This window comes from Drosophila takahashii, chromosome 3L, assembly GCF_030179915.1.
Source record: "Drosophila takahashii strain IR98-3 E-12201 chromosome 3L, DtakHiC1v2, whole genome shotgun sequence".
NCBI classification, from domain to species: Eukaryota; Metazoa; Arthropoda; class Insecta; order Diptera; family Drosophilidae; genus Drosophila; species Drosophila takahashii.
In genome coordinates this window covers 1,083,188-1,101,277 of record NC_091680.1, presented here as the reverse complement: position 1 = coordinate 1,101,277, position 18,090 = coordinate 1,083,188, and the positions used below count along the sequence as shown (strand labels likewise).

Here is an 18,090-nt window from a genome sequence, read left to right as displayed (position 1 = left end):
AATATATGCATTTTCAGTTTAAACACAGTTTATTAAATTCTGAAAATTCCATAAAAATTGGAAAAACCCAATCGATAACTCCGCACTGGCAACACCAAATGGAGCAGTTTGGCAATACCGCTCCCAAATTCCGGCAGCCCTGGACACATATTTAAGAAATTCTTCATTATTTTAAAATCATGGCAAAAAAAGTGAACTTACCGGATAATTTACAGTCCAGGGTATTTGCACTTGGGCCTGCGCCACCTGGATTTCGTCCGCCGAAGGCTAGCGCCTTCGCAACCGCGGAATCCAATCTACGTAGAGCCTCTAGGTATCTTGAAGATACGAACAGCAGACTCGAGTATTTGCGTGGTTGCCTCCAAAAGGAGAAAGCTCCCAGGAAGCTCGCGACCTACAGGGAGAAAACCGTGCTGTTCGCCAAGGAGCAGGTTCGGGCCAGGGAACTCATTACCAAGTACAGGCTCAAGCTGGTTCACCTGCAGGATGCCGAGATTTACAAGGTTACCAAGCATCTCGAGCAAATGCGGGAGATCCTCACCGCGGTCAACAGTCGCCTGGCCGACCTGAGGTCCAAGATCGTCAAGGAGACGGATCCCAAGGTTCGCAAGGAGGACGTGACCAACTCCTTTCAACTGGTGCGGGAGCAGCACAAAACCAAGGGACTCTGCGAGCGGTGGCAGGATCGCTTGGACCAGCTGAAAAAGGCCAGGATCGTCAGGAGCGATCAGCTGCTTCAGAAGCCAAAAAATGTAAGACCAGGCAGATTACATATTTAAATTGTATACAAATTAATGATGATTATCTTGACAAAACTCTAAAATTAGTAATATTTTCTACATTATAATATGATCTAAATCGATCGGTAGTTTATATGTAAATTCAGTTTCTTCACAGTTTCAGAGTCCAGAAGAAAAATCGAAACCTAAAGAAAAACCCAAAACAGAAAGTCAAAAGTTGCACGAAGCCATGGTTTTGGACGCATCCGTAAGTAGAGCCAAATATTACAAGTAAATGGTAAATTTTAATAACTTCGAAACCCATTTTAGAAACCAAAGGAAGACAAAAATAATGCCAATCAAACTGGCTGCAAGAGATGTGCATTTCTCACTAAGATGAATAAACAAGGACAAGAAAAGCTTTGTAGAGTATGCAAAAAATGGGCTGATGATAAAAACAAGGCCAAGGATAAAGTAAATAATATCAATGAATCAACTCCAAACACGGTAGGAATCACCTGATTGTAGGTCAGAATATCAACTAATACTATATTGCAGGTGGAGTCGAATGAATTAGAAGTTCCTTTGCCAATGGATTCCAGTTCAGAGGAATCGACTATCAAAATAGAAATAGAGGTAGAATTCTAAAAATATATTTTACCAAATTAAATTTTAACATTTTATTTTTAGCCCGTTAATTCAAACGAGATCGAGGAATTGAAGTCTATAGAAAAGAAAGCTATTGAAAAGGCCTATTTCGAAACGGGTGGGGGTAAAATTGTAAGCGCAAAACGGTTTCGAGCTGCGCAAGTTCCATTTGAAACCTTCTCGAATGACAAAGTTAATAAGGTAAATCTTTTTCTATAAATGTATTAACTATTTCTAAACCCTAAAATACTTTTAACAGATTTCTCAGCTTCTTGGCCCAAGTGTACAATCTCCTGTGGAACCAGCGAAACACAATCAAAGTGGACTTCAAACTGGAGCAACCGGAGTTAAGCGAGGGCAGTGGTCAGTAACTATCTCGAAAGCGGGAGTTAATAAGGTAATTCTGATTTTAAAGATTAAAGGTTACGCTTTAATCTAATAAATATTTTCCACAGGCACAGTTACTTCGCCGAGTTGAACAGCTGAATGGCCAAACAGAGGAACAAAATCCAAGCAAGAAGAGATTACCAACAACGCCAGGTCCACGTATACCTGTTGTCAAAGTTCAAAAGGTGAGGTATACTTTTAAAGAGGAGTTATTTGTAATATTTATTTAAAAAGGCAATCTGAATATTTTGAATAATTTCCAAATTTCGTAAAATAAAAATCACAAATAACTTTTATTTACGGTGCCTGTTTAAATCTTAAGAACTACATATATTTAACCCTTGGTTTTCTTTATTCTCCTCAGTTGATTCGAATTGAAAAATCGCCTGAGCAACATGAGGAACCAAATTCCAAACGATTTCGAACAGCGCAAGTTCCAAATGAAACTATATCGAGTGACAAAGTAAATACAGTAAGTTCTATATTTAAATGTAAGAACTATTTTTCATCTGAACTTATTTTTTAAAGCGTCCCCAACTATTTCCCGTTATCGTAGCTATAAAATCCGAAGCAATTGAAGCTTTTGAGGTGAGTAAATTAATCAAAAAAACAATACAAAATAATATAAAAAATTTACTATTATCAGCAGGAGGATAATGTCACCAGTAAAGACTCGATCGACCCCAAAATAGTCACATCCATACAAAATAGCCTAAAATCCATCGATAGTAAAAATAGTGCTCTGGCATACCTGAAAATTCTACAAGAGTACGCCATGTTGAATGATAACTTCCGGGCCATCGGCCTGCTTACAGAAGTTGAAAAATCCATCATTAATCCTCCCCAGAACGAAGATTTTGATCTATGATTTGAGGTCCCACAAGATGGAGCTTGTTTATGTCAGGTCTAGTGAGTAGCGTATTTATTTGTAAGCCATTAAAAATAATTTTAAATGACTGCCAAACAGATAAAAAAATTTGTTTCATTTGTAACATATTTCACCTAATATTAATTATTCGAGCTAGAAGGAACGCTTTAGTCGAATGCCCCGACTATCAGATATCCTTTACTCTTACCTCCTAAAGGTTCATGAATAATTATAATAATACAATTTTCTATATATAAAATATATTACCATCTAAATTTCTGGTGGTTCGGTTTAATGGAACTTCCTTATTAAATGGCGAAAATGAAAACCAAAACATTGCTGATAAGATTGGCACTTTCTAAAAAACCTACGATTATCTTCATTAGCGGGGGTCCGGCCACACTTATTTGTACAATCAGACAATTTTCGTACCCTTATACGGATTAATTTCATGTATTTTTGAGCAACGCAACGTTTAATTATTTGGTAAGTACACGTTGTTTACATCTTTAAGGTAAAATATAATAATAATTTTTTATTTTCCTAGTGAACGAAAAATGGAAGTCCAACGAGTTTATAATAAAACAACTTTGATTACTATGTTTAGCCGAGCAATAGAAAAGTTCTTTAATGAAAATAATCTATACATGAAAGTAAACGATTCGTACAGTATTAAAATGGAATTAAAAAACTTTGAAATAAAGTTAGATGTATCAGAAAAAACAGCAGACGAAATCGATAAAGATATTAATCAAAAAATCCAAAAGAAAACAATTGAGATTTTAGTCAAAAAAGTAGCCAACTTAGAAATTCAAGCTGCCATGAATGACGCACAATTGATTGATAAGAACAAGGGCATTTCGGAAATGGTGACTAATGATATAGATAAAGAGCTTGAGATATCGACCCCAAAGAAAAGTAATTCTGAATTAAAGTCAGCTGTCCTCGAAAGCCAGGCTGCACAATTGGTTCATAAAAAAAAGTGCATGGCGGAAATGATGGCTACAGATATAGCTAAAGAGCTTGAGTTATCGTCTCTAAAGGAAAGTATTTTTGCTGCCCTTGAAAGATCAAAAAGCATTACTGAGATGGAGTGTAAAATGAAAAGTTACAAACGTGAGATATCGACACTAAAGGAAGGAATTCTTGATCTTAAGTCTGCTGATTCTAAAAAATCAAAATTATTTGATAAGAACATTCAGTACATAACCGAAATGGAGTCTAAAGTTTTAAAATACCAAGAAGAAATATCAAATCTAAGGAACAAAATTGAGAAACCAAAAAATGAAAACAGCAAGGAAATGGGCAACGCGGAACTGACACAGAACAAACCAACACATTATCATTTAAATTTTAGGTCATTTAGGGAGATTACGAGTAATGATTTGAGGTCCTAAAAGATGGAGATTATTTATGTCAGGTCTAGTGAGTAGCGTTTTTATTTGTAAGCCATTGAAAATAATTATACATTAATGCCAAACAGATAAAAAAAAATTTCATTTGTAACATTTATTACTTAAGTTAGAAAGAACGCTATAGTCGAAAGACCCGACTATCAGATAACCTTTATTCTGCTTACCAATTTTAAAATAAAACATAACAGGATTGCATTCCAAGTCTTTAATTTTCTAATTTTGGATCTGTTGGATCTGTTATTTTAGTTGTGTTCCCATTGAAAATACGCGTCGAATGAGGCGTCATATGATAAAATCTGATGCTCCGTTCAAAAGTTATACCGAAAACAAGATTTTATTCTTCTTCCCAAAATTAAAATTTTATTCTGTTTGTCAATTTGTCTGTCTGTCCCAACCCCTTGTTTTAAAGTCTTGAAAATTTTATATAGTGTTAAACAAATCGATATAAGAAACTTTAGTTCTACCACTTTTGGAAAAACTAGCTCGTTTAGGGGGAAAACAGCTATAAATGGCGAAATTTCGGAAGGCCGTAACTTCTGTACTACTAAAAATACAGACTTGCACTATTCCTCGTTTTAAAGGTATTTTGACGATCGCACTCTCAACATACAAAAGTTCTGATATCAACATTTGTGACGAAAAATTATAACACTCGTCATTAAATACGTCAAAAATTCGCACGCTGCACATAACATGTTCAAATTTTTTGTCGGCTGATTTGATCGTCATTATTGGGGTCTCTCACCCCAGTGTGCGCTGCAATAGAAAATGCCTGTGAAGGGAGAAAGGCTGGAATAGTTTGCTAGGGCGGAATCAGAAAATGTTAGAAAATGTTTAATGACGAGTGTAATAATTTTTCGTCACAAATGTTGATATCAGAACTTTTGTATGTTAAAGCTGCGATCGTCACTAGTTTTTTACTTCGTTAAGAGGTGATTTTATTTGATGTATATATACCTATTTAATAAATAAATAAAAATATATTACCATCTAAATTTCTGGTGGTTCGGTTTAATGGCGGTTCCTTATTATAAGGCGAAAATGAAAACCGAAACATTTCTGATAAGATTGGTACTTTCTGAAAACCTACGTTTATCTTTATTAGCGGGGGTCCGGCCACATTTATTTGTACAATGAACAGATTTTCGTACCTGATACGCATTCATTTAATGTATTTTTGAGCAAAGCAACGTTTAATTATTTGGTAAGTACACGTTGTTTAAATTTTTAAGGTAAAATATTATTATAATATTTTATTTTCCTAGTGAACGAAAAATGGATGTCCAACGTGTTTATAATAAGACAACTTTGATTACTATGTTTAGCCGAGCAATAGAAAAGCTCTTTAATGAAAACAATCTATATATGAAAGTAATCGACTCGTACAGTATTAAAATGGAATTAAAAAACTTTGAAATAAAGTTAGATGTATCAGAAAAAACAGCTGACGAGATCGATAAAGATATTAATCAAAAAATCCAAAAGAAAACAATTGCAAATTTAGGGGATAAAGTGGCAAACTTAGAAATTCAAGCTGCCATGAATGACGCACAATTAGTTGATAAGAAAAAGTGCATCGCGGATTTGGTATCTAAAGATGTAGCTAATAAGCGTGAGATATCGTCTCTCAAGGAAAATATTTCTGAACTAAAGTCTGCTGCCCTTGAAAGATCAAAAAGCATTACTGAGATGGAGTGTAAAATGGAAAATTACAAAAGTGAGATATCGACACTAAAGGAAAGAATTCTTGATCTGATGTCTGCTGCTTTTCATAATTCCAAATTAATCGATAAGAACATTGAGTACATATACAAGTTGGAGTGTAAACTTTTACAATACCACCAAGAAATATCAACTCTAAGGAACACAATTAAGATAAACTATTCACCAAAAAAGGAAAACAGCAATGAACTCATACTGAAGGAACAAATTTCAGAACTGCAGTCCGTTGCAATTGAGTCTCAAAGGCAACTCAAGGAAAGTAATGAGCATATTGGCCAGATGAAGTACGAAGAGGATATGGAGTCTCTTGTAAAAGTCTACCAACAAGAACTATCAAATTACTACACTGCTAGAAAACTGGCGAAATCATCTGATGGTGATACAAACTGCGCAAAAGCGATAATCGACAAGTTTAAGTAGGCATTACAATAAGCAATACTAAAATACCAAATAAAGTCAAATATCTTTATAATTCTTCTTATGAACTTTAAGAAATAGACATCCGATGGGGTCGGGTTTAAACTTAATTAGATGGCAAGGAAAAGGATACAATACAATACTAAAAATGAATTTAATGTAATAAACACGAATACAATATTTAAAACCTTCTAACCAAAAACAGATCATGTTCTACATAAACTTAAAAGACCCTTTTTATTGATTCACCATAACGACCGTTTACTGTATACGAATTCATGAAGAGAAATTCAGCTGGTAAGTAAAAGTTAAGTGAAGCACTAGATAGGAATTCACCTGAAAAATATATGGAAATAGCTTTTAAATTTCAAACCAGTTCTCGTTTAGATTAAGTGATAATGCGATTTGTGTATTTTGGCATGTAAAACCAGTTATAGCTGCTTTGGCGGGAGATTATTTACTCTCGATCCTACTAAAAATAAAACCCAGGCAAACCATGCCATACCATACTATACCACAAAGATATAGTACTCGATCGCGGGGGGAGGGCAGAAGAGGGTTTTGATCGCAAGGCGAGAGGAAAGAGCGAAATTTCTCTCTCGTAACGCTCGCAAAGATCCGGTTTTTCTTTCTCTGAGAGCGTCAGAGAGTCCAGATCTCAGATACTTTTGCCTGGCAGTATGTACATATATTTTTCAGTCTTCGATTCGCAACCGCTCTGAAAACTCTTAAAACGTGACGCCGCCGATTTCGTGTGTTTGTTGTGCCTAAAAAACTGCTGCACATTTGTTTAGTAATTATTATATGCTTTAAACAGTGTCTAAAAGGTATGTAAGATAGATTTTCACCATTGTTTGATAGCTGTAACTATTTAGAATAACTTTCATTTCAGACATTGCTATTTCATCGGAGAGGGCAAGCTAAAAGAGCGTGGCGAAGAGCGTATCGCATATGTGTCTGTATGTGTGAGAAATGTTCTCTGACGTAAGTACTTTTATGTTATAGTGAGTACCTGAGCGCAAAGACTGCGATACCTGCCATTTTTCTCTTTACCTATTTTTGTATCTTACTGAAAGAGAGTACGACCCTTTTAAGAAATAAATAAATAAATATTTATTTAATTTGAAAGAGATAGAACAAAATCGGAAGTTTGAATAGGATAGGATAGAATATATACCTACAAAAAACAACAAAAAAGACAATACTGAATTAACTAATTACAATTTTTAAGTATTATGTGCCATAACAAATATCTTTAATTTTTAGAAATTTATTAATAATAATTTGCCATGTTTATTTTATCATTGGGCCTCGTTTCTTAAAAGTTCTGTAACCCGAAACTTACACAAATTCATAAAATATCTTTTTTGAAATACATCATCTGAAGATAAGGCATTACCCTTACTAACGAGAGTGTTTATTGTACTTTCCAAGCTGGCAAAGTCAAGGGTCTCCAGTTCAGTAATTTTCTTGTTCAAATTTGATATTTCTTCGGTTTTTGTTGAATACTTAAGTGAAGCAGACTCTAGTTCAGAATTTTTTTCCTTAAGAGTCAATTCCAAGCAACCAATTTCTTTAATTTTCTCATTTAGTTGGATGCAGTTTTCAATAGCAGCACTTTTTAGTTCCTCAATAGTGTTTTGAAGACTGGTCATCCATCCATCCATCTCGGTTATTTTCTTGGTAAATATTTTTGAACTCTCAAAGGCAGCGGTCTCCAGTTCATCAATTTTTTCTTTCAGTGTCGATATTTCACATTGTTTAGAATTCACTTTTGAGTCCATTTCTGCAATGCACTTAATCTTATCATTTAATTGTGCGTCATTTATGGCGGCTGCACTTTCCAAGTCTACAACTCTTTCGCCTAGTTTTTTAATAGTTTTCGTTTGTGTTTCTATATTGATCTCATTAGCGGTTTTTTCTGATATATGAACTTTTAGTTCATAGTTCTTAAATTCTATTTTAATAATGTATGAATCGTGTATTTTCATGGCTAGGTTCGTTTTACTAAAGAACTTTTCAATTGTTTTGCTAATCATCCTGATCAATTCAGCTTTTCCATAGTAAACTCGTTGGACTTCCATTTTGCGTTAGCTAAGAAAATTAAATTAAATTAAATTCCACAATATTAAAAACAAGAGGTACTCACCAGCTAATTGCACGTTGCTTTGCTTAAGGAAATCTATAAAATACATTGGTGCGAGGTGGGAAAATGGTTGATTGTGGAAATGAGTGTGGCCAATACCTCAATAATACATTTAGACTTTACTTCTCCGAAAGTGCCAGTCATATCACTATTATTTTAGCTCAACATAGATTTCCAACACATATTTTTTTGTAATTTATTTTATTTAAAAATCTTTTAGGAACTTAGAAAAACTACTTCCCAATTGAACTTTGTTTGCCTAGGAAAATCTCCGAAATTGGTCTATGGGCTACTAATTTCATTTCTTTTTAGTCTTTCCTCTCCACTTATTTGTTTTTTTAAAAGCAGCAGATCCCAACGTACCGTTTTAAGCTTTGCCTCTAAAGTTGTTATTTTATTTCGGTCTTGTTCCGCCTTAGTCTCCAATTCTGCGATGTATTTATCGTAATCTACCAATTTGTTAGATTGCTCGACGACTATTGACTGATGTTTATCCATTTTTTCCTGAAGAGTCGATATATCTCGCTGGTAAATCGTTTCTGTAGATTTTAGACTGGCCATTTCTTGCATTTTCGCTTTTAATTGTGCGCCTTTCTCAAAAGCGGTAGATTCCAATTTCGAATTTTGAAACCGTAGTTTTGATATTTCATTTTTATACATTGTTAGTTTAGATTGCAGTTCAGTTGTGTTTTTAATCTTTTCGTTAAATTTTTCGGAAACAGGCTCGATTTCTTTATTTGTCTCTTTTAATTGTTCATTTCGTTCAAATGCAGCAGTTTCCAATTTCCCTTTTTCATCTCTTAAAGTTAATATTTCATTTTTACAGACCGCCACTTCACATTCCATTTCGGTTGTATATTTAATTTTTTCCTTTAATAGGTGTGATACGTACTCCATTTCAGCCATTTGTTCAATTAGAGCTGCTATTTTTCTGCGATAATCCATAAGTTTAGATTCTAGACCGGCAATGTGTTTATCACTATTTTTTAATTTTGCATTATTACTGGCAGCTGCGCATTCCAATTTAGACACTTTTTCCTTTAAAACAGAAATTTCCTTTTGGCTTTGAGTATTACTTGCCCCATCTATATTTTCAGATATATGTAATTGAATTTCATATTTCTTCAGTTCGATCTTAAGAGTGTAAGAATCGTTCAATTGCAGGTTCATATTGTTCTCATTAATGAATATTGCAATTACTTTGCTAAGCCGTTTTATCAATTTGGTTTTTCCATAATAGCTTTCCGCCATTTTTCATTCAAAGTTAAACTTAAATATTAAAAAAGTCAACAAAATTAGGAATTGTTCTTTTCATTCACCAGTGCTTTCTACTTGGCTGCTAAGTGCATGAAAATAGACTGAACCGAATAGTACGATTTCAACGATAAGGAGGCGTACAAACCGATTAATCTCCAGGATTACAACTTTTTATTAACCCTTTTCGATTAAAGCGCTAGATAAGAAAAGTAATGGTGTAGTTCTCCAAATTGCGATAATTGTTTTATAAATAACCTCTGCAATTACTTCCTCCATTTTAAATTACTTCCTCCATGACAATGACTAATTTAAAAAGTTAAAGAAGTAAAAGTAAATTAAAAAGTGAAAGAGATACTTGAACAAAGTAAAATGTAATAAAATATGATAAATTTAAACATTAACGATTTTTCGATTAAGGAAAAGTTATACAGTAGGATTTTTTTTTTGTATATTGACTAGTGTTGATAGCATTCATTATTTCTTAGGTAGTATAATCTTAAATAATGTTAATTTTATAAGACCTAATTTCAGATTTTTCTAGCATAAAAGTATTATTAGTTATTAGGGATTATAATCTTAAATTAGGTGAAATAAATTATGTGATTTTTTCCAAGACTCAATTTAGGATTTTGCTAGAATAAAGGTACATTGTGGTTGGTATCGATTTCTGCCCCAGTTAATTGCTGCCCCATTTCCATGATAACTACTAAATTAACCACCATCCAATTGCAGACCGACGACGGCCACGAACAACCGAATGGAGGTCAGCGCATCCGGAACGTGCTGACCCTGGAGGAGCGGGTGGCCGCCATCCGGCAGTACGACATAGTGCCGATGTACAGCAAGATAGCTCGCAACTTCAACTGCAGCTGGGAGCAGATCAAGAGCATAGTGACGAATCGCGAGGCCATACTGGAGTTCCAGGAGGCGACCAACCGCCTGAGCCAGCCGGCCAACAAGGATGCCGAGCTGCGCAGGCGCAAGCTGAACTTTCTGGGCCACTGCCTGTACGAATATATCCAAAGGGCGCAGTTTTATCTGCACAGCGACATCAACGAGGAGATGATTCGCAACCGGGCCATAGAGTTTCGGGATCTCATGCGTTTGGATGGCTTTGTGCCGAACAAGCCGTGGATCAATCACTTCAAGGCGGCCTATAACATCACCCTGTCGAATCGGCAGATCACCATAACCCGGCGACCCCCGAGATCGATGGACTTGAGGGACATAATGTCCTACTGCGGACGACACACTTCGATGGCCTGCAGTCTGGTGCCGAGATCACCGGAAGCCTCGCCCCTGATGACGTCGCAGATGAGTGAGCATAGATCATCGGTCGTCGATCGTTCCCTGTATCGCACCAAGACTTTGGTGGCCACCTCCACCCAGAATCAGGCCACCTCGGATGAGGTGCACCTGCGTCGCAAGCGAAAGATTGCCTTTCTGGAAAAGTGCATGTACGAGTACATCCAGCGATCCCAGTTGCACAACAAGGGTCGCCTGGACATGGACAATCTGCGATCGGTGGCTATTAGTCTAAGGGATATTCTCAAGATCGAGTCGTTTTTCCCCGATAAAGTTTGGTTCAAGCACTTCAAGAGTCGCTACAACTTCACCTTCTCCGTGGGAGTTCCGGCGACCAGTCGTCGGGTGCCTTTGTCTCTGGATCTCCGGGATATAGTCAGTTATTGTGGGAGGAACGAGCACAAGATTACGCTGGCCCACAAGAAGACGCAGGATCAACTGAAGGCGGGCCTGGTCCACTTTCCCCCAGTGGAACCAAAGCCCGAGGATGCGGAGCCCGAGGACGATGACGATTGTGTGGCCATCGAGGTGCCGCCTGAGCTCATAGAAATCAAGGATGATGAGGATGACGACTCTCTGGAGAGGGGAACTAAACGGAAGTTGGAGGAGGATGAAGAAGAAATCTCCTGTGGCCTGAAGATTCAGAAGATTCAATCGCTCAGTGAGACATTTTCTGACACAGAGGAGCTACCACATGCCAATAGTCCCGGTCATTATTCGGAGACCAGCGATGAGGCCAATCTGCCGCGTTGCGTGGAGAGCTACAAGGATGCACTGCGTCTGCTGAAGCCCCTCGAGGAGTTCGCCCTGATGGAGGAGAACTACCGAGCCATCGGGCTGCTCACCCAGCTGGAGAAGATCTTCGAGAGCGGCGCGAAAAAGAATGAGGAACAGGACAAAGCCATGGAGTAGGAAGAAAACCAAATACTTATGCCTTAAGTTTGAAAGTGTATGAACTTTACGTAATTTGTTGTAGTAGAAATATCCCATGAAGGGTGTAAATACTGGCTTTATTTGTAAGGCAAGATTTAAGTAAAAAAAAAGTTCGTTTACTTCTTTAACTTAAGAAATTTAATTTACTATGAATGTTGACTTAACTTTATACTTTCACATACAAATGAATTCCTTTATATTAAGAACTTTAGTTTACTGCGAGTCTCAATAAAAATAATAAGAAATAAAAAAAGAGGTATTTCTAAAATTGATTTCGATTTAAAAAATGTTCACACAAAAACGGATGAACACTTTACAAATTTAGAGGGTTATTATATATATTTACTAAAAATATAATCTTCCCTTGGGATTTTCAAGGTTCTACACAAAGTGAATACCTGTTCACAGGTCCCTTTTGGGTCTTTGACCAGGTTACATAATAGCTTGGCATTTTTCCAGCGAGACTCACAATCAGCGCTAAAAACTTTACGTTCGTCCTCTAAAACTTTTCGCGATGTGAATTGTGGGATGAGATTGAGCGAGTCCGAATGACCTGCAGCGAAGTTGAAGTTGCAGTTGAACGTGCGTGGAGCAGAAGCTCCGGAAGTGGGCAGATGGCGAGGGGATTGCAAATGGTACGGTGCCCCGTAGGTGCTACATCAATTCTGGATGGGAAGTACAGCCGGAGGTGGTGCGGCGAAGGACGAAGGACGAAGGACGAGGAGCGGATGCCAGCAGGGCAGCATCCCGGCAAGGGACCTTTGCGGTGCCAGGAGGTGGACACTCCCCATAATCACACTCACACTTGTAGAATGTTAAGCATATACGTGCAATGGAAAAAAATTTATCTCCTATTGATTTTATGTTCGGCACTTAAGAAAAATCATATTCTTTAAATATGTATTATTTTTAGTTAATCTACACATCGATCAAATTAATTAATTGGTTCTTTGATTATAAATATTCTATATCACCTTTTTTTTATTTTTTTTTTTGTTATTATTTTTTTTTTAATTGTTATTTTGTTCTCATTTTTTTTTAATATTATTTTTTTATTTTCTATCTTATACTTATTAATCGCAAAAAACATAAAATATTATAGAGTGAGTCCATGAGTCTCTAGATGGGATAAGAATTTCTTTTTAAAATTTACAGTGTACTTGGGATATATTTTTTATCCCCAGTCTCCTCTTATGTTAAGTGATATCTAGTTAGATATTTTACAGTGTGGATAGAGGGCGTTACGGTTACACAACCGGGTCTACGGAGCGTTGGAAACGCCACATCGCCATCGTCATTGCCATTGCTACAACGCCATCCGTTCTCGATTGCGGCAGAGTTTCATCCTCCGACGAGGGCAGCCCTCCTGGGCAGCAGAAGCAGAAGCTGAGGCTCCAGGACTTTCATTTCAAGGATTTCCGACCGACGACGTCAGACTCGTCGACTGACGGCGACTATAGCTCGACTCTCGGAAGAGGAAAACCTACGAGTGTTCGTAGGGTTAGGTGCTCGGGGGGTTCCCCGATAAAGGTAGAACACGACGACGATGACGACGAAGAAGAAGCAACATCAATGCAAACACAACACAACTTTGGCTCAGGTTACTGCCACACGGCTGCGCCCCAAAACAAAATTGAAACCCCAGCGCGTTAAGAGCTCTGACATAAAACCCTGAAAGCGGAATTGCCGTCGAGGGATATATAGTACGACGACGAGCAAAAGGACAGACTACATATACAGCTCGCAGCTCACAGCTCTTCAACTACCTCAACCTCATCCTCTGCTTCTTCTTTTCCCCTCGAGCTTGGCCGGGGTTCGGTATATATGGTATATATAGTATGGTACAGTACATATGCCAATCGAAGGACAAAGAGGATGTACGCGCAAAAATGTCCAGTTGGATGCAGTTAACATGATTTTTGTGGGGCAGAAGCTCAATGATGTTTGATCGGTGGATGTACAGAAATAATATGAAAATGGTATGCAATGAACCATGATATAATACTCTTTCAATGGGTACTGTTATAATGCCTTCTTATATGTTAAGTGAACTCATAAAAATATAGGTGTGATTAAAAAAAAATTTTTTTTTTATTCACTAGAAACAATTTTTAAACATATTTTGTTTAATATTTTAATAATTCTGAAAGGGTGCTTATAATTTTTTTTTAACGAAAGTCAAAGCATCCCTTTAATAAACTTTTATTTTAAAAGCCCTTTGTAATTTATCTGAGTTTTGCATTAAATTTGTGTGCGTTTTTATTCCTTCGTCTTTATATCATATATCTTATGGCATAGCATTTTATTAGGATTATAAATGTCTGGGCTCTGGGGCCTATTCTATTTACAGCATTTATATAGCGCTTCTGGGTGTAACTTTTTTATTGTGTCGGAATCGTCGAGTTTCACTGTTTCATCCACAAGGGTGGCTCTTTGAGAGTATGGCGTGACTAACTGCCATGCAATGCTACCCAAAAGTTTATGAAGGTAATTTTATCTTTTATATATACTCCAAAAGTTTTTCATTGTTTGGGAAATCGGGAAAGCTTTTTGATGCGTACTAACTTTTCACTACAGTAAATTCCCAATAAATTGGTACATTTAAATTACCCACCATCGATGAGTAACGTTTAAGAGATCATTCCATATAATGGGAAAGTTTTCGTGGGAAGAACAAAAATGATGAAATTACCTGTTTCATCATCGCCCCTTCTATCCATGGGCATCCTGTAAATGTATTCAATTTCACTTATTTACTTTGGCTGGCATTTAGTTGCATATACGTATCGTATTGATTCTTTCATCATACCAGACTCACCCAATCGACCCCTTTAATCGCCAAAACACACAGACGATGCCATAATCGTTTCCATTGTATGCCAAATACGAATGGCTCGCCAAAACTGTAGAGCCCGTCTGAAAGAGCGACTCTACGAATGCCCGTTCATCTAGAGTGCAGATATAAGTTTCTGTATATATGGGCACTTCCAAAAAAAAGTCCACCGAGCCAAAAACCTTGAAACTTGAATAAAACATATTTCCACATGATTTTGCCCCGATATTAGTTTCTAATTAGTTGGATACTGAGCTTAACTACAAATTTGGAGTATAGTTTGATTATTTTTATGACAAACTCCACTAATATACGCAAAAATCAGTTTTTGGCTATTTATTTGTTATTTTTTGGACCTGTCTTCTGTTGTTAATTTATCCTATAGGAATGCTAATATGTGACATTTTTCTGTACTGAATGCTTCATTCACATGCTAAACTATTAAGTTAAAAGCAAAACATCCAGCAATTGAGAGTTAGAGGTAAAGAAATCCGCTTTACAAAACAGTCGGAAAAAATGTCCCGAGCGACATGTCCCGAGCGAATGTGGTTGAAACTGCATAAAAATAAAACGGCAAAGAATTTTTACGTAAAACCAAAAGCGCTTCACAGCGACATGTTTGAACAACATTCTAAAAAAATCGCATTAAAATATTCCATCAGAATTCGCTAATTTCTGGTGTTGTATGAACTTCCCCGAAATCCACTTCTATTTTTGTCCCGAGCGAATACGGCAGTTTTTTACCGATATCTTAAAAACTAAAAGTGGTACAAAATCAAGATTTTTAACAAAAATAGAGCTTGGGAAGAGTGAAAAGAAAAGCCCATAATTAAAATTAAAATCCATTGTTTTACAATTTTTTTTCAACTTTAAAGGTGTGCAAATGTCCCGAGCGACATTTTGGAAGTGCCCATATAGGTACATTCCGAGCGGAAAACGTGAGAACCAACTGGATCTCTGATGATTATGGCGAAACAAGTCAGGTTCTGTTTCTCTGGCTCTGTTTCTGTTTAGGTTTATAATACCCCTTACTTCTTATTTGGGCCGTTGGTTCGGCATAAGCCGCTTGGGTTTCGGAGGCTGTAGGCAGACGACGATGATGATGATGATGATGATGGCCCTTGAGTCTCTGGAGGTTCCGAAAATGATAATAATGACGCTGTACCCTCAGCTTTCTGACATGCGCCGATTCCAGTGTTTCGAGCTCGTTTCTCGTACTCGCACTTCGTCTTCCCTCGTTTTATATAGATGGTTATCTATCTTTATTGTGCAAAAGATGTCGAGAGGACTCAAAAGAGGGTCTAAGCTCCTTTCCCTTCATACCTCCCGAAAATCCCATCATTCTGACATTTCCAACTCCTTTAGGTAGGCCGCTATAAATACCAATCCAATCATCTTGGCCAACGACATGTATTGGGTTTCATTTGGGCTCGATTTTGGTATGAACAAATCGATTTGTTCGCTTTTTTGGAATGAAAGTAAATCGTTCAGTTTTGCGCATGTTTGCCTGCTAGAGATGACTAGCCCTGGGGACTTGGAATCCCTATGCTATTAGGTGGTGGGGCTGACTTTTATGTATAATCAGGGGTTTTTTGTGGCCTTTTCAATTGCATTATTCAAAATTACATGCTAAAAAATATATATAAAGACTAGAACATATAATAATAATTAATAAAGTTAATGGAAAATATATCAATCTATTGATTATTCTAAGAACAAATTCTGAGAGTTAATAACAAATAATATATTTCACATTAGCAGGTAGCTAATTAGCTTACATATTATTAAGTAAAGCGAGGTATGATTCATGTTTTGTAAAAGTTAATTCAGTACAGGGTCCCTTTTAGAAAATTCGTCAATAATCAATTTTTATACCCGTTACTCGTAGAGTAAAAGGGTATATTAGATTCGTGCAAAAGTATGTAACAGGTAGAAGGAAGCGTTTCCGACCCTATAAACTATATATATTCTTGATCAGGATCACTAGCCGAGTCGATCTAGCCATGTCCGTCTGTCCGTCTGTCTGTCCGTCTGTCTGTCTGTCTGTCTGTCTGTCTGTCTGTCTGTCTGTCTGTCTGTCTGTCTGTCTGTATGAACGCTGAGATCTCGGAAACTATAAAAGCTAGAAGATTGACATTTTGCATGCAGATTCTAGGAGTACCTACGCAGCGCAAGTTTGTTTCAAAAGGGTGCCACGCCCCCTCTAACGCCCACAATCGCTTATATACGATTTTAAAAATTTCAATATTTTGGAAAAGTAAAAATGCAGTTTTGTTGTGTTTATCAATACCTATCGAAATGTAGAAGAAATTTTTTAAATCGGACCATTCGTTAAAAAGTTACGGCGGATCAAAGCTTGTATCTCCATCTCCTTCGCATTCCCTTTAGCTGAGTAACGGGTATCTGATAGTCGGGGCACCCGACTATAGCGTTCTCTCTTGTTTTTAATTTAATTTTTGTATTCTTTTGAATATTTTTAATATTTAATAATTTCAAAATCTGTTGTCAAACAAATCAGCATAAAGAAAAAAAGACTAATAGGAATATTAATATTTCAAGATTTTATCATCAAGTTTAAAGTTAAAAAAACTCTCATATTCCATATCCAATGCCACAGTGCCAATGGAGCGATATTACACCACCGAGTTGTTCAGGGCATAACACGAGATGTAAAGCCCCGATATGGAAATGGCAATAAACTCGTAGTAGCGACCGCCATGAGTTCACATCGCATGGTCGGCGGGGGGATTGGGATCGGACTAGGGATTGGGATTGGGATTACTAACAGCGGCGCCGACTGTGCTAAAAAGGGGGAGCATCGAAAGGGGGGAAAACGAACGAGCAACTGGAGTGGCAAAAGGCACAAAGGAAATTACTAGGAAAAATTGAGGTCCCTATGGTGCTTTTGGGTGCGACGGTCGTCGCATAGATACCCAAACACACTCACACAAATAGCTCTATATAGCTGCAGATAATCAGGGAAACCGACCGACCGACTGAACGACCGACGGACGCTGCAGGCGGACATCACATATAGATTATAGCGCGCACAATGGGGCGACGAGCCAAAGATGTCGAGATACCAGCGGAGATACATACCTTCAGTCGAGAGGGACCAGAGACCAAAAACGGAAAACTGAACCTCAATTGGAATCCAGCGGGTAACAGGGGCCAAGGCCCGGGACCTAATCAAAAAAGGTAATGGGAAAATACTATCTCGGGTCGTGGCAACGATTCCACAAAGCTCACTTTGTCCCGGGAGGGGAAAGAAGTGAAGGGAAAGAAGTGGGCGAGAGGGATAGGTTCAATATAATACATAACCATAATAAATTCCATGGCTAAATCCCCGCATCTCTCCAGAAAAAGGTCATAATAGATGAGCTTAGTCGAGCTCAGAGCGAGTGGGCGGTCCTCCCACTTACAGTGGAACATTACTACTT

At 37.2% G+C, this 18,090-nt stretch overlaps 2 protein-coding genes across 3 annotated transcripts; both read left to right on the top strand.

Annotated features, from left to right (window-relative positions):
• The first annotated feature begins 107 nt into the window (after positions 1-107).
• CkIIalpha-i3 (CKII-alpha subunit interactor-3) lies at positions 108-2,730 on the top strand. Of its 2 annotated transcripts, none has more exons than XM_070215573.1 (10): positions 108-752; positions 898-987; positions 1,050-1,226; positions 1,278-1,355; positions 1,410-1,568; positions 1,627-1,764; positions 1,823-1,939; positions 2,119-2,226; positions 2,283-2,342; positions 2,404-2,730. In XM_070215573.1, the coding sequence occupies exons 1-10, from the start codon at positions 180-182 to the stop codon at positions 2,620-2,622; spliced, it is 1,719 nt and encodes a 572-aa protein (XP_070071674.1). In that variant the 5' UTR covers positions 108-179; the 3' UTR covers positions 2,623-2,730. The 2 variants fall into 2 exon arrangements, with proteins under 2 accessions (XP_070071674.1, XP_017015035.3); XM_017159546.3 differs by having other exon boundaries at positions 2,401-2,729.
• A 4,154-nt stretch (positions 2,731-6,884) lies between these two features.
• On the top strand, positions 6,885-12,013 carry LOC108069463 (uncharacterized). Its single transcript, XM_070215736.1, has 3 exons — positions 6,885-7,003; positions 7,069-7,160; positions 10,312-12,013. The coding sequence occupies exons 2-3, from the start codon at positions 7,149-7,151 to the stop codon at positions 11,794-11,796; spliced, it is 1,497 nt and encodes a 498-aa protein (XP_070071837.1). The 5' UTR covers positions 6,885-7,003; positions 7,069-7,148; the 3' UTR covers positions 11,797-12,013.
• Positions 12,014-18,090: the final 6,077 nt, after the last annotated feature.